This window comes from Dermacentor andersoni, chromosome 2 (assembly GCF_023375885.2).
Source record: "Dermacentor andersoni chromosome 2, qqDerAnde1_hic_scaffold, whole genome shotgun sequence".
NCBI lineage: Eukaryota > Metazoa > Arthropoda > Arachnida > Ixodida > Ixodidae > Dermacentor > Dermacentor andersoni.
In genome coordinates this window covers 91,014,729-91,031,415 of record NC_092815.1, presented here as the reverse complement: position 1 = coordinate 91,031,415, position 16,687 = coordinate 91,014,729, and the positions used below count along the sequence as shown (strand labels likewise).

Below are 16,687 nucleotides of genomic sequence, written 5' to 3'. Positions count from 1 at the left end.
CAAAAGAGGGGGTTGGCCTCAATGGTATGACGCACGCATGCACACACACACGTACGGACAGACAGAGCTTGCCCAACACCTACATAATACTTCACAGGGCCTGCAGCCAAAATTCTGACATCGCAAGCTGTCGGCAGACAGCACAGCTCGAGCAGCAACGACATCACTCTGCTTGCTTTCAACGCGGTTACTTCGCTTGGCTGAGGGTTCGTTGCTGCCACTGAAAATGCGGTTCCTTTCTTGTGTGTTGTGCTGCACTTGTGCTCCATCCGTAGCATCTATCGTGGATATATTTTCACTTCACTTGGCTGTTAGCATTTGTTGCTGCCGCTGAAAATGTGGTGTCTTCCTTATGTGTTGTGCTGCGCTTGTGCTGCATCCATAGTGTCTACCATGGATATTTGTTCGCATCGTTATGTCTGACGACATGCAAGAAGCCGAAGTGCTGTGTGCAGACATGCTTGGGCAATTTCGATACCGAGAAAAAGCTGCAAGTCATTTTTTTCCCCAAAGATGAGGACACGTGAACAAAGTGGATGAATGCCATTCCCTGAAAGGATTTCGCATCAACTACATATACTAAGATAAGACATTTATATCAATTGTAATTCGTGGTGCTATTATTCCTCAGCACGCGTCTTTCTTTGTAGGTGAATGTAATTCGTGTTCGTGCAGTTAGCAAACGATACAAACCATCACAAACTTATCGCATTCGTGGCATCGCTATTTTTCTGCATGCAAGCAAATGTTTTTCTGAAAGACAGAATTTTATCTGTGCAGGTATTGCGTAGCAGTCAGCCTGTGTAGGCTTTGTGTAGTTATCTGTGTAGGTACCTGTGTAGCAGTCAGCCAGTTTGCTAGCAAACTGTGCGGCTAACACACTTTTGAGCATCCTTTACAAGCAGAGGAATGACCTTGCAAATGTTCAAAAGAAGAGAGCACAAAAAGAAAAGGAAAGCTCGTTTATTTACTGAGAAATGAATATTGGTAATTCACTATCTTGCAAGGCTAAATAGCATATTTCATGCATTTTGGTTGTTGAAAAATAATCATTGTGAATTTGATGCACTTACTGCTTTATTCTGACTTGTTTGCTTGTGTTACAGTCGAACCCGACTATATCGAACCCGTTTACATCGAATTATTCTATATATCGAACAATTTCTGGTCACGGTATAGTTACAATGAGCATATATAGCAAAAATTACGCTTACATCGAACAAATATTGCGGTGACTCCCGATATATCGAACGTCAAGCGGCGGAAAAGTGCCCCCAGAAGTTGGCTTTCCCTCGCGGTAGCGGGGAAACCCGGCGGCGCGGCTCCATCCAACCGCTCTCCCTACCGTGACCGCGCTGCCTCGGGCTGTTCGGGCGAGCCGTCGACACTCCCCGTGTCGCGCATAGTGGAGTGCATTAGGCCACATCCTCCCTCTTTTTCTATCATCTTTCACTTGCCACCCCCTCTCCCCTGACGACGCTTCGCCGTGCTCCCACACGGGTTGCAGAATCAAGCGTCCTTCCTTTCTTTAGATCACTATCTAGCGACACTCCCCAGCAAAAGATGATCCTGGCCCGCCTACAGCGCTTGCTCAGACAGCCAATCAGAAGCTCTTGTGCTCTCCGTGCAAGATGGGGAAAGTGCGAGTTGTTTGGCTGCTTCTCTGGTTTATCGTGTTTGCGCCTTGTGGGCCTTCTCCCGCAGTGTTGCCGTGATGAAGCGGCAGAATTCGCCTTTCGTCGTGAAGCTCGAAATCATAAATCGCATCGAACGCGATGAGAAGTTGGATGTCCCCGCAGCGTGCAAGATTCCGAGGTGCACTCTCGGCACGATTAGGGCTAAAGTGGCCAGACTCGCAACCCGGTGCCCATGGCGCCCGACGCATACGCACGGCCGTGTACGAGGGGTTCTTCATACGTGCGGTTTCCGCGTGCTCGGTGAGGACTGTAAATTCTGATGAATGCGACGAAGCCGTTGCCGGTGTAGCCGAAGTTTGGAGCGAGCTGTCAAAATTTCCGGGACATTCGAATCAACGGTGGACGAGTTCCTGAGTGCAGATGATGGTGTCGCGACCACGGTAGAGCCCGGAAACGAAGACTACATCGCCGACATCGTACCGAGCACAAATGACAGTAGGCACATTGAGGAAAGCAGCTACGGTCCTTTGCCCATATCCTCCGAAGTGATTGGTGCACTCGCATTAGTCCGGCGCTTCTGCGCGAATGCGGAAGGTTGCGGCCTCAGCTGCGCCGACTCCTTAGACAACGTGGGGAAGTGCGTGCGTCGCAGGCAGCGAAATTGCGCAAGCAGAGGAAAATGCAGGACTAATTTATGCCAAACTAAGCTAGTTTCGTTAATAAAGTGATTTTATAAATGGTATGTGCTTTTATGACATCCAATTATTTAGCAGGCTTATATCGAATTATGCTCTATATCGAACTGATAGGCGTTTTTTTGCGAGTTCGATATAGCCGGGTTTGACTGTATCTGTATTGTGGGCTCCTGATGGCAACTAAAAAGAGTGCATATTGTGTGCAGTTGAGTGCCCCCATATTTTAACTGTATATAAGCTTTCTTCTCTGCTCTCAGTATTTATGCACTCTGTGTGAACACTACTCTGCTGGGGTATAGTGTTCAAAGATCGAACGCATTTGAATGTTACTCTGACAAACTGATAACTGAACATTATGCATGAATGCACAATGTATCTAATTTATATCACGTATATTTGAGAATGTTTTGGATATATTCAGATCCTCAATCCCTACCTGAACAGCCTTGTATGCATGACTTAATGAAGTTATTTGAATTGAATATGATATAGTGGAACATTTTAAAGCACTAATTCATTGGTGCTTAATTTGCAAATTGTGCCATTCTGAATACTCTTGTTGCACTGTGTTGATGTTATTTTCACTAAAGCATTGTGAATAATCGAAATAAATGCTATGCAATGCAATTGTGATACAAGTGTACTTTAACGAATGGGTTGATTATTCCAACAGTAACAATGTCATTGTTAAAGGGCCCCTCACCAGTTCTGGCCATTTTGAGCTGACAAGTGCAGAGCATACAATGTGCGATAATGATCGTGCCTGCAATGTATTACATCGCTACGTGCCACGGAAAGATCTGAAATTTCAAACCGAATACTGTTTTCTTTTCTCATTACGGCCACCACGCTACAAGCCGGAGGATAACGTACATATGCTAATGCGCCTATGTACATGTGTTCACGCTGCGACATCGCTCGTGATGACACGTGACTTCGAGAATTATTCTAGGCAACATCTGCTATTTGTGTAATATGTTGCTTGAGTAGATGAATTAAAGCTTAGAGAAATAATGAAACACACAAACCGAATGTCTGCACGCTTTTGTTTTACTTCACACCGCAGCAAAAGAGAGGTACTTCCGTTTCATCTGCTTGTTCCCATGTCGTGCAGTCACGCGCGCACACACTCAAACTGTGTCATTTTTTACCATGCTGCAGCACGGGATCATGCTCTGTGATCCGCTTGTGTCTGCCTCAGTATTCATGTAGCACAGACTTATACCGCTAATCAGGTGTCGTGCACAGCGCACAAAATCGTGCACTGCACAAAACGCGACAATCTGCAACCGCTTGCGCACGATGCCGGCAGCGGAAGTGCGCTGCACTGCAAAAAAGCGAGGAGGAAAGAAAAATGAAGACAGGGCCCATGACTTATGTGTCACGCGATCCTCGATGTTCAGTATGGGAGAATTCAGGAAGGAATTTCGCTTGCGGAGGCTAGAAGGGGCAAGTGGAGAGAGTGTCTCGCTTGGCAGTGAAGCTCACCTTTTGAAATCAAGGGGTCGCGGCACTGAAATATTTCTATCTCGGCTATTAACCCTTTCGCTGTCACCGACGTACCGGTACGTCATCGCGCTTCCCCCCCACGGTGTCACTGACGTACCGGTACGTTCTCTATCGTGCGTTCAAAATTACGCGCCTAAGCGCAAAGCAGGCGCTCCTGGATTGGCCACGCCATCTTTTGACTCTTTCTACAAGTTCGTATATTCGCTCCGACCTGTGTTAACCCATGTATTGAAGAGTACGGTGCGACTGCCACTCCCCACTTTCTCTTTGCCGAGTGGCGCGGTGGCTCCGCGTTCGCTGGATCATGCGTCGCGCGCGTGTGGTTATGGGTTCAAGGGTTGTTCTGTAATCTCCGCTGGTTTGAAGGTTTTTATTTTTCTTCTGTTGGTGTGCCTGCCACGGCGCGTCAAGTTCAGGCGCACATGCCGTTGCCTCTCCAAAAAGGGTGACTCGATTGCTGCTTTCGCTCTCTCGCCGAACCCTCGCTTCCGACTTGCAGCAGTAAACGTAAAGCCCTTCGAACTTTGTTTAGCCTTTTTCCATCTCCCTCTGTCTTCTTGATCACGCAACGTCCCATTTCTCTTCGTTGCGCGGGCGACTGAAAGCGCACCCTCCCTGCGCGCGGTTACTTTCGGATGGCTCGGCGCGCGGGACCTTCGTCTGCTCATGGGAGCGGTGGCTGAATTCCGATTCAGAATACGAGCCGAGCTCGGATTCGGACAAAGTCGCATGAGAGGAAGAGGGTTCCGCATCGTCAGATTCGGATGTTGAACGGATTTTATAGTCAGGCTGATGATGATGATGATGTTTACCAACAACAGCTGCAGAACACTGAAATGTGCATATTGCATTGACTATGTTACTTGTATACCAATCATAATCAAAAATAAATTGCTATGCTCATTCCCTGTTATGCTCGTTCCCTGAAACCAAGCCGACACTGGGGGTGCGTCACGGCCAGAAACGTCCGACAGCGAAAGGGTTAATGGGCCGATGCGAAAAATTTTTCGTGACAGAACGCTCCCTAGAGAACACGTAACAACTTCCAGCATATAACTGAAACTTGCTGTGTGGCCTGGTGAGGAGCCCTTTAAAAGGTACCTCAGTGAACACCACTCGGTTTCAATCAAGTAGAGCACAATGTCTTAATGCTGGAAACAGCCTCTCCAACTTTCATAATTGAATATCCTAGCCCCACTCAGGCACCTTCCATGCAAGAGTGAATTGTTTTTTTATCGAATGCTAGTGCAGAACAGAACTGAGAGACTGAATTGTTTGTAAAGAGAAAAAGAAGACTCTTTATGAAACTGGGCAGTATCACGCATTCAACACGCGAGTTGCAATGCACTGTGCTCAAGCAGGAACGAGCCGGCCAGCGTGGCGTGACGTAGCCTACGTCATCTTACGTGGCGTGCGGGCCTGAAAACCTGTCTAGGAGGTGTTGGCTTCCGACTGCTGTTGTTTCCACGCTGTACTCATACTTCCTGAGAAAATGTGCTCACCTGTTGGGCCAGCTCCCTGGTTGGTGCTAAAATTAGGCCAATGGGACCTTCCCCTGGTGCAAGCTCCCTCTGTTTATAAAAAGAAACAATACGATAAGATATATGTCATACAGGTTTATGTTGTTGATATGAAGTATTCCTCCAATTTTCACTGAGATGGAGCATGCAGTTCAGGATATGACGTATTTTGCATCTACACTTCCTTCTCGCCCTTTCAGCATTGACATTACAAACAAGCAAAAGTACTTAATTAATCAATGACAGCTAAAGACTGTTCTCACTGGCAAGACAATTTTCAATTATACAAAGATATGCAACATTAAGAAAAACATGCATGGGTCTAGCTTCTAAATTGACACCACTGTATGAATGTATGTATTTTATTATTACTATTTTTTTCATGAATTTAAGACAGAGCATTGCAGTGGCATGTTTAAGCTGCACATGGCTTTTGTAACTAAACATTTCCTTGCAGCTCCCCCCTTCCCCCCATTAAGTTTAAAGGCTGGCTAGCAAATATCAGGGATACTCGTTCAGGTGTTGGTAAAATCGAAACTGTATAGAAGAGGTAGCCAGCAGCAATACTGTTCTTACGACACTGCACAGACAACATGCAAGCCTGCACACCAAGTGGCATGATGTCATCTTCGAAGGTCAACTGCACACCAGTCATGTGCAATGTCTGCAATGCTTGGCACATTCATATATTAAAGCAGCAGCCACGTGCACACAACATTCAAGCGACAGCAACAGGCAGACCCCATTGCGCTGTCACGTTGCAGTGTGAGGAAACCACATGGTGTTAGATACGGGACCTTTTCCTGAGCCTCCTTCGAGTTCACCAGACCACATCGAATCGCGCCACAGCTAATTAAGGAGCGCAGAAGCACATCTACCCCGTTCCCGAGGCGCAGCACGTGCAAACGAGTTGGCGTCCCCAAACTCGTGCGCCGCAGGTGGAGCTATTCACTGCTTGACTCTTCCCGAAAGTGTAGCGGGAGCCTGGCACGGTTCCAGGTAATGCAGGTGCCGAGCAAAGCTGCTTTGCAGGACTGAAACATCGCCCCCTTCCACCTATTGTGACGGCGCTTGCAAGCTAGCAAGGCAATACCGCAGAGAGAAGTAAGCCCTCGGACAATTGGGGCCCAAGGAGCGACCCTGTGCACCGGGTGTGACACAATCGCACGGGCGCCTACCATTGGCCAAAAATGATGCCACCTGAGTGGGCTCGCTGATTGGCCGAACGTGACATGACTTCGAGACACCGAAACGGTTAAAAGCCAGAGACTGGGAGCAGCAAGGGAGCATTCCTTCATTCATCTCTTTTGAGCGTCTTGCCACGGGCCGCAGCATCCGAGTTGCTGCCGGCCCGTAATGACTTTATGACTGTTAATTTCTTTGTACTCTCACTGTAAATAACATAAATAAACCTCCAGTTTTCATCCTCCTCAATCTCGGCCAACTCCCGCACACAACGACAAGGTCCAAAATCTGGGGGACAGCAATTGGGATTGTCCTCCAGATCCAACTGGTTGACAGCGGTGGTCTCCAAATGCAACAATGGACACGACATCGCAAAAGAAAGTTGCAACAAATTTTCATTGTAGTTCGAATAAATATGCGCATGCGCTCATAAAGAAATCACAAACGTACCAGAAGGCCAATGCCTTAACTAAGCTGTATTAAGGCCTGCTCTAGTACGCTACCATCACCAGTGGAAAGTTGTTCCATGCCACTAGGCTGCCAGCGTGAAATGCCGTGGTGCCCTCTGGTGCACGATTGTATTTATTTTGAGAACAATGTAAATTTCTTGCGACCTCTTTTTTTGTGATGGAGCGCCTATGCTGCTGCTCCACGCCGTGGCAAGGTCTGCCCATCATGTCACTTGAACATTGCGTGCATGTGGTTGCCGCATAACAGCGTCAAAACATACAGTTGATCTCAATAATAACGACAAGCCAACGGCGATACTTTGACTTCTGCTTCAAATGAGATGAAGCGATGGCTGATTTTACTGTTTATTTTTCTGATGTCACGGAAAAGAGAAAGTTGCAACAGTGAATTCGCTGTTTAGATTTCTGGGTGACAAGCAAAATTTTCTGGCTGACCAAGAACTGGCGACGTGACAAGTGACAGTGATGAATAACCTCCTGTGATGGCAAAACCTGTCACTCGTCACCATCCCTCAAAAATTGTGCGCATGTGACTGCAGTGTAATGCATTGCTAGAATGGAGAGTCATTGAACCTGCCAGATGATGTCATGCTACGTAACAAGTAGGCTTCGTTATTCAAAAAAGCTGTCATTGCTAAGTTTTGTATGTACAGTGCAATGCTATGGAAGCTACGTCTACTTTGTGCACTGCTCACATCTGCAAACTGAATGTAGTGTTGCAGATGTTTGCAAACTTAAATAAACCTATAAGCAATAGGTTCATCGAAATTTTTAATTAAATATATCTAAGTATAGCAACAAGTTAACAAGTTATAGTGTAGGTTGTGCCTAATTATGCTGTATATATTTAAGGCGCAAACCTTAGCTCATGGGATGAAAACTTGACTGCCCGGTTTTATGGCACCAAAACTGCGAGCCACAGCCTAGTCCTCTGTGGGAGTTGAACCCACGACCTTTGGTGTTAATTATGGCAAAGTGAATGAAGTCACAGTTCATTAAGATAAAGTTAATTAAGGCAATCGAACCCACAACCTTTAGTGAGAGTTGCACCCACGACCTGTGGTGTTTAAGGAAGGTTAATTATGGCACAGTTACATAAGACAGAGTTAATTAAGGCACTCGTAACCGCAACCTTTGGTGGGAATTGAACCCACTTGGAGATATGGGCAACGGGCCATATCTCCAAGTTCGATTCTAAGTGACATCATGAAGGTTGAGAGTCGAAACCACAACTTTTGGTGGGTGTCGAACCCACGACCTTTGGTGTTAAGGTGAAGTTGTTTAAGGCACTTGAACCCACGACTCAAGATGGAGATATGAGCGAACTGGCCCTATCTCGAAGTTGGATTCCAACTGACATCGTAAAGGTCGAGTGTCGAACCTGATACCAATGCCATTAATTAAGGCAATTTTAAGGTACGGGTAATTAAGATATAGTTAATTAAGTCAATCAAACCCATTACCTTTGGTGGGAGGTAAACTCGTAACCACTGGTGTTAATTAAGGCAAAGCTAATTAAGGTACAGTTGATTAAGGCACCCACACCCGCAACCTTTGGTGGGAGAAAACAATAGAAGTAACAGCTCATTAGGATGAAAATGTCAAGTAATATAATGAATGTCTTGTGAGCCCGCAGGCTTTTACTTTAATCATCTTTCATCATCATCAGCCTGGCTACACCCATTGCAGGGCAAAGGCCTCTCTCATACTTGATCATCTTTAGCGTATGCTAAAGATACTTCTAACTTTTAATTTTTCATTTCTCTATTCTTCTCAACAGCATTGCACCAGCATTCCACAACAGACACAATACAATAGCTTCACAAAGTACCTTGCCCAAACGTAGGACCAGTAAAAGAAAGATGTGTAATAAAATGGTGTGATACAAGCACTTTACCACATGATTTGAAGCAGCAGACTCCATCAGATGTCACTCACCTGATCCATGATGTGTGTCAAGAGGGGCCAGATGAAAGCGGCAGTTTTTCCTGAGCCAGTCTTTGCAATGCCAATCATGTCTCTGCCACTCAGTGCAACTGGGACTCCCTGTAATGCATGTGACCATTACGATACCCTTGAAAAGTCAATCTTTACTTAGAACTATACTGTTGAAAGCCTCAAGGCATCATTTCAGGAGAAGCATGAATGAAATAGTACTGGTGCTAAAGAAAGAAATATGAGTTTGCTGAATAACACACATAAACATTCAGCCACAACTCTGTGTAAATTTTACAAAAGATACACAAAGTAAAGCAAGCAGAATGAATTACATCTTACCAGTAACTTAGTACAGTAAGAATTTTGGTGTTTCTCACTTGTTCTTCTAAGCATAGAAATAGAATGTATTTTGCCTTTAAAATGCCCTTTGCTAACAACCTCTGATGCATGTACATGCTGATGTCTGCCACCTTTAGGTTCGATGTAAACTCCTTTTAAGTCAAGGACTTTACATGGCATGTTTCCCATGAATGTGATTTAACAAAGGTCAGCAACTCACTGCACAGGAGTGCACACAGTTTCAGTGACTCCAGCGAAGGCAATTCATTAAAAACACACAAGGGCAAAGCTGCATGAAGATAGTGTTGCTGCACATGACAGCGCACCTGTGCTTGGATGGGCGAGGGTTGGGTGTACTCTGCCTTGCGGATAGCCTTGAGCATCGCTTCGTCAAATCCCAGGTGACCGAAGCTCGTCACAGGTTTTGGTGGAATAGCTCCTGTCACTTTTACGCCCAACGTTGTGCGTAATTGATCCACTTCAGCATCACTGAGTGCAGCTATTTCTTTATGTTCCTCATAGAAGTTCTTGGTGAATTCCTTGTACTCGATGGTTGAGTGATCGATAGGTGGCAGTGGATCAATGTACTAAAAGAGGAAAAGAAAAATTGAGCCTTAAAAAGAGCAAACTGAGTCATGCATGTAGACGAGAATGTGTGTCAGTTCATTTTTGTTAGGCACTGTCCTTATAAACAGTGTGGTTTACTATTAGCTCTTGAATGAAGTAATATTACTGCTGTAACAGACCAATGCATAAGTTTAGTAAACATGTAAAAGACCCTCGCAGATAGCCTCTGAATTCAGGTGAAAATTTGAGAACATATAAAAAAAAAAACATGGGAGAGTCCCACAAATTGTCAACAAAAACCAATAACTAAAGTAAGATGTTTGGGCTTTCAGCTTAATCCTTTCAAATTTGAGTTCTCCATCTGTATTTGTGTACTCCCTAAACTGCACTTTCACAGCTCTGTAAATAAAATTGAAACTGAAATTTCACAAGCTAGCCAGTGTCTTGAACCAACAAATCGTTGGCCTGCTCGGAATGAGTATTAATTACTGCACGACATTTATGCATGGCTGATGTCTGCACAGCACAGCAATGCCCATATTTGTTGAACATTATGTCTGACGTGATTTTTACGCAGTGGGCCATACGATTACTATGATGGTAAGAAATTTGCACCCCCTCAGAGCTGTGGTGCATACATCCCACTTCTTTTGGTGCAGCTCTTAATCCAAGCTACATAATTAGGTACTCCACAGAATAACAATGAAGACTATGCAGGCACGTGCTACAGCATGCTGCTGTTCTGTTAAATAAAATGCTACCTGAAAAGATTAACATACTATAATCAATTCTATGTATATATTTGGCAACAAATAGAAGTACACAAGATATCAGCTTTAATGGTTGGTAGATATCACGGTTTCATATGTCTTGTGATGAGACCACATCAATCATTCTTTCCTTTTTTAATAGCACAGTGGTGCACAAAAAATGAGAGATGAGCAACCTTTCCGAGGTCATATCACATTGTACTGATTGGATATTGCTAGGAAAGCGGGTGTAATGTTATGCACATAGTCACAAAACAGTTATAGTACTTTGCGTGACTAAAATTTGTCACCCAAGACCACTTGCAAGCTCTTGTGTGAATAATATACGTAATCACAAAAAGAGACAAGAGAGAAAGATATAAAATAGCAACCTCTGAAAACCAAGCTTTTGGGTTAAAACCGAACCGATAAGTTCATTTTACGTGTGAAAAATAAAAAAAAATTGATAACAATAAAGGCTACATGTCACGGAAGTTCACAATCAGCTTCAACACAACAGATACAATGCATGTAGCTTCAGGAAGCTGTACCTTTGACTTGACAGGGGCAATTGGATTGCCATCCTCATCATACTCCAGTTCAATGTCACTGTCGTCTTTGTCTGCTCCTGCATTAGGGTTCTCTTCAATGTAACGATAGTAGGATTCCTCATCGTCTTCATTTTCTATGTCATCACGAACACCCCTAAGAAAAGGAGGCACGAAAGTGAGCGCAAAAGTAAATTACAACTCACTTAATGACAACAGCACTACAGAAATACACAAATCACCAAATTCTACCTTCAACCCACAAAAAACTGCATTCTAGTTGTCAGCATTCATTGCACTACTAAGAAGAAGTCAGCTTTATTATCCACTGTACACTAAGAAAAGGGCATGCAATACATCTGGTTATGCTTACTTCAGTTCATCCTTTGATTTGGTTTCCTTTTCAGGCATCTTGCTGTTCTTGGATAACGATGGTTTCTTATCTTTGCTCAGTTTTTTCTACAAGCAGACAACATGGAGGAGTGATTGTTACACCCTGCACCAAAATTATCCAAACTTTTGGGGCAAAATCTAAACACCCTACAGCCTGCAAAGATGTGAATAAGCTCCTGTATTCTTGCAATATGACCCTGCCCCCATTCTCAGTTATAAATACAGTGTGCCATGGTACGATAATAAGCAGTTATATCAGATTTACCAAATCATTACTCAGAGATCACTTTAGAGAAATAATAAGAAAGACAACATATACAATCAACCCACATTAATTTTTGTTTGGCTTTGGTAAACCTATAAAACTAAAATTAGGAGTTTTACACAAACAGTTTTTTAATGCAAAAGAATCTTATGTCTGCTTCTACATATTCTAAAGTGAAGTGAGCTGCAGACATAAGTCTAACGGACACTTCATGAACAAGGACAGAAGGAAGAGTTCTTCACAGATGCACATCCAAGATAACATAGCCACAAAGCTTGACACGGAAGCACGTGCTCATGATTCTGGCACGAGTGGGTCTGTGGTGCCCGCATGTTGTGGTCATGTTAACCCTTTAACTACCAAGGATGAGTTGTATTCATCCAGGCCACAACTTCTCCTGCTCTGCTTGCCGGAGATGACCCACACTTGCCTGCTTAATTCCCATTGTGCATTTGAGTTCTTGTCCTCGAAAGCATTCTTTGATGTTTTTAATTCGTTTTATTATCTGTTCAGATAATTACATTTGAAACTTACATGTGTGCTGAGGGAAGATTCTTTCAGCCCAGACGTCTTTCACTGATATTTTAGGTAATAGGAGATAAAATGCACATATATTTTTAATTCTGCATGTAATGTGTAATAATATCCTGAAATAAAGCTTTGTAAATTTTTTTTTTTAATGAAACAACTTGGGAGATAATTGGATACCATTGACAGCAGCCTGAGTGGGACTGTGAGTGCAGCTTGATTACTCATGCCCTTTTGACTGTCCATCTCACAGCTATTCCTGGCTGTGTTATTCTACTGTGGGAAGGCAAAGACTGAATTAGGCAAGAGTGCAAACAAAAATCTACTCAGTGCGGCAATAGTGGCATTCTGTGGCTTTCTTTTTAAAACCCAAGATGTGCTATTAAAATTGTACATTTAACAGCTCTCCCAATGGTGGCAGCTGTCATGAAGCTGATGGCTCAAAATTACACACTTATCAAAACTGACCAAGTGAAAGTCACTACAACGACAACTTCAAATCTAATTCCCATGAAATGCAAATTGCCCAAAGTCATTTTGAATGTAATACATAGCACTCAGCTATGTGAGTTGCTGCTTGCTATTACTGAACTTTTATACCTGTTTCGATCATGCTATCGCTTGACACGGGTTCCTTTACATGGCTGTTCCCATTGTAACATACGGTTCTGGAGTAGCACATTCAACACAGGTGATAATGCAACACACGCACAAAGCCTGGTCATATAAAGTACCAACAAGCCCAATGTGCAACCCTAGTTGTTTCTGCAGCCATAAGTGTACAGTAACAGTCCTCAAGTCCACCAAAAATCTTTTTGATGTTGCACTTTTTAAAGGAATTTGTCACGACACTAACGGACAGCCTTTTATGAGGGTTTTCATGCTCACTTTCCATTTTTCGAGCAATGTCCGACTTTCCCAACCAAAGAAAAAGGAAGAACTTAGACCTGGAGTTACTTCAATTTCAGAAAATACATATAGGTTGCTCACCTCAATATCAGCCATGAAAGCATCTAAAGGGTCCTCCTCGCTCTCAGAGGAATCCTGCTGTTTCTCCCGACGCTGCTGCTCATCCCATGTAGGGCTTCCAGGGGCAGGTATATATGCCAACTGCCCTCCACGGCCATCCTCCTCATCCTGTTCAAAGTACCTGCAAGAATAAACACAGTCTTAGCCACTGAAGACAACTAAACAGAAGCAAACCCAAGAATATCAGCCAACGTTAACGCTTTGTTTGAGCTAGTAGTTTGCTTTAAGCACACATGAAGTAGCATCGTCATTGTCTTTATGATTTAGAGTGGATGATTAACTTATAGAATCCTGCTGTAGATGCAAATCATTACACGAATTAGCGTAGATTCAGTTTTTAAAGTTTGCGCTGACAGGTGGTGTTGTAACGCAGAAATTATTTCGGCAAATCGCACAAATGGCGCATCGAACAAGTAATCTCGACACAACCCTGTTTACAAATGCTAGATCAGCTACGAAAAATTACCGCGGCATATTAAGACTCGTTGCAGTTTCTGGCGTGTAATTTGCCGACAATCCCGCTTACGTACAACAAGATACAGGTAACTTTGTTGCGCGCTCACGGCAGCCAAAACCTGCGTCCACGCTGGTAAAAGGCCCGCGTTGCTGCTTTTACCTGCTCGCGTTTCATTTTTTCCACGGTGCATCTCTCTCAGAGTAGTGACAGCATGCTTCGCGATAGCGACAATGCGTCCTCTTTTGGTATGTCTTTACAGTACGGAGACAAGACGACACGTGATATTTAAAGCGCAACAGGAGATGAACACTTACTCTTCTTCGGTCTTCGGCCGCTTGCGAAGGTTTCCATAGTTGATATCCAAAGCGTTTTGAGTTATGGTGCTCAAGCCAGTGTAGCCACGCCGGTTAACAACCGGCAAAGCGGGCACAGGTGTCGTTTCTGGTTGCAAAGCGCTGCGACCAAGCTGCGAATCGGGTTTCTTCGATGAAACCGCGAAGCTTCCGAAGCCAAAACCTTTCGGCCGCCCTTCGCCGCCTTTGTGGAACATGCCGCTCAGTCGACGCAGCCAAATACTACGAACCGTCGATTACGCTAAGACCGTCGTCACCTGCGTATGAGAGCAAAACTAGCAGCTAGCAAAACAAGAGCATGACAAAAACACAAGTCGCAAACATCCGTCCCGGTGCTTTCGCTTTAGCACACGGAGGAACAAGCTGTATATGGCGAAATAGTGTATTGTCTTACCTACAGCGCCTTGGAGCTATCGAGCATCATGCGAAATGATATCGAAAGCAAAAATGCGAATCTTGTCCAGACATTGAGATTTGTCAGCAATCCGGCAAACCCCTCAACGCCGCAAGCTTAACGGATTGCTTTGGTTCAAGTTGGATTGGGCCCGTAGGGGAGACTTGCAGCGATGACGATTGGGTTGATGCTAGTGCTTGTGTTTAGAGCGGTTTGGAGCTTGTGTCTTACACTCTTAGGCAAAGTTACACCCTTTGGCTTGCCCCTTCTGCCACACAACAATAATCGTTATCTGCCTTGATGCGTTTCCTTTCTTTAACGCTGCGAGCCCGGAACTTTCCAGTAACGAACGGCATGCGCGTTATCAGAAGGGGCACTCCAAACGGTGTAAACTGTTCTATGCTGATAACACGCGTGCCGTTCGTTACTGGAAAGTACCGGGCTCGCAGCGTTAAAGAAAGGAAACGCATCAAGGCAGATAACGATTATTGTTGTGAGGCAGAAGGGGCAAGCCAAAGGGTGTAACTTTGCCTAAGAGTGTATAACGGTCTTATACTATACTATACACTTTTAAGCAAAATTACACCCTTTTGCCACATAACGATAATCGTCATCTGTCTTGTCCGCATTTCCTTTCTTTAACGCGGTGAGCCCGGTTTTTTCCAGTAACGAACGGCATGCGCGTTATCAACATGACATAGCATTCCCGACAGGAAAGTAGCGGGCACGGCGTTTTCAAGAAAGGAAACGCAAGCAAGGCAGATGGGAGGCTTTGGGGTGTATATCTGCCATACAACGATAATCGTCATCTGCCTTGCTTGCGTTTCCTTTCTTGAAAACGCCGCGCCCGCTACTTTCCTGTCGAGAATGCTTGTCATGCTGATAACGCGCATACCGTTCGTTACTGGGAAGTACCGGGCTCGCAGCGTTAAAGAAAGCAAATGCGGACAAAACAGATGACGTTTATTGTTGTGTGGCAAGATACAACCCAAAGGGTGTAATTTTGTTTTAGCGTGCACACTCTTAAAACAGTTTGCACCCTTTGGGGTGTACATTTGTCCCACAACGATAATCATCATCTGCCTTGCTTGCGTTTCCTTTCTTGAAAACTCGGCGCTCGCTACTTTCCTGTCGAGAATGCTGCGTCACACTGATAACGCGCATGCCGTTCGTGACTGGGAAGTACCGGGCTCGCAGCGTTAAAGAAAGGAAACGCGGGCAAGACAGATGACGATTATTGTTGTGGGACAAATATACACCCCAAAGGGTGCAACTGTTTTTAGAGTGTAGAGCTAAAGTGTATTAGCAGTGAAAGACCCTGGTACTGGAATAATTAGTACGGTGTGATGAGCGCGGATGGCGGTGGCTAAGAGCATGGATTTAGCTAGGGCATATCTTTGGGGGTGCGAGGGCTTACCCCCTCCCAGGTCGCTCCTGCCAGCTCCCTCAGAACAGACGTGGGAAGAGCTGCTCAGAACGCCGGATGAAAAACTACGAAAAGCCCTCGTTGCCTGGGCCGAAAGGGTCGCTCCTCGTGAGGGGCCATCCTAAGACTCGGGCCTGCCACTGAGCAGAATCTCAATAAAGTTGTTACCACCACCTAGCTAGGGCATATGAAGAGGTAGGGGTACCAAAACACACATTTTACGTCGCTGATTGTTTCTGGCATCCGCTATCTTTAATCGATGTTCTTGGTAAGCTGATACCAGGCAGGGTCTTTCAATACTTTTCTTCTGGTCACGCTATGGGAGAACTTCGTAGAGCACCACTCACTGCGGCGCTGACGCAAGTATAGAAGGGCATCAGAGCAGACGCCCGACGGACGCCACAGGCGTTCTGTGCGTGCGCGGCCGCTTACGCGTGAGGGTCTACTGACATAATCGATGTGTGAATTGTCAGTACAACATGCAATTCGTCGCTCCGTTCCGTACAAAGTCCAAAAAATTTAACCTGTACAGTTTTGGAACTACAACGCGTTGTTTGTTTCATTTCCAAGTTCACCTGTAACGGCGGCTTAATTCCTAATTCAGAAGGTACACTTGGGACTATTCCGTCATTAGAAACAGGCTACAGAGCGATTGCACGTTGCACTTTTATGTAATTAGGCGTAA

At 44.8% G+C, this 16,687-nt stretch overlaps 1 protein-coding gene across 1 annotated transcript in view; it reads right to left on the bottom strand.

Annotated features, from left to right (window-relative positions):
• The window catches only part of LOC126542027 (ATP-dependent RNA helicase DDX42-like), a 33,863-nt gene extending 19,150 nt beyond the window's left edge, over positions 1-14,713 (bottom strand). The window contains exons 1-8 of the mRNA XM_050188993.2: positions 14,577-14,713; positions 14,144-14,439; positions 13,334-13,493; positions 11,531-11,616; positions 11,161-11,314; positions 9,620-9,880; positions 8,955-9,062; positions 5,344-5,412 (exon numbers count right to left, since the gene is read on the bottom strand). Coding sequence (XP_050044950.1) covers positions 5,344-5,412; positions 8,955-9,062; positions 9,620-9,880; positions 11,161-11,314; positions 11,531-11,616; positions 13,334-13,493; positions 14,144-14,379 — 1,074 coding nt within the window. The 5' untranslated portion in view covers positions 14,380-14,439; positions 14,577-14,713. The remainder of the gene's footprint in view (positions 1-5,343; positions 5,413-8,954; positions 9,063-9,619; positions 9,881-11,160; positions 11,315-11,530; positions 11,617-13,333; positions 13,494-14,143; positions 14,440-14,576) is intronic.
• Between the last annotated feature and the right edge of the window lie 1,974 nt (positions 14,714-16,687).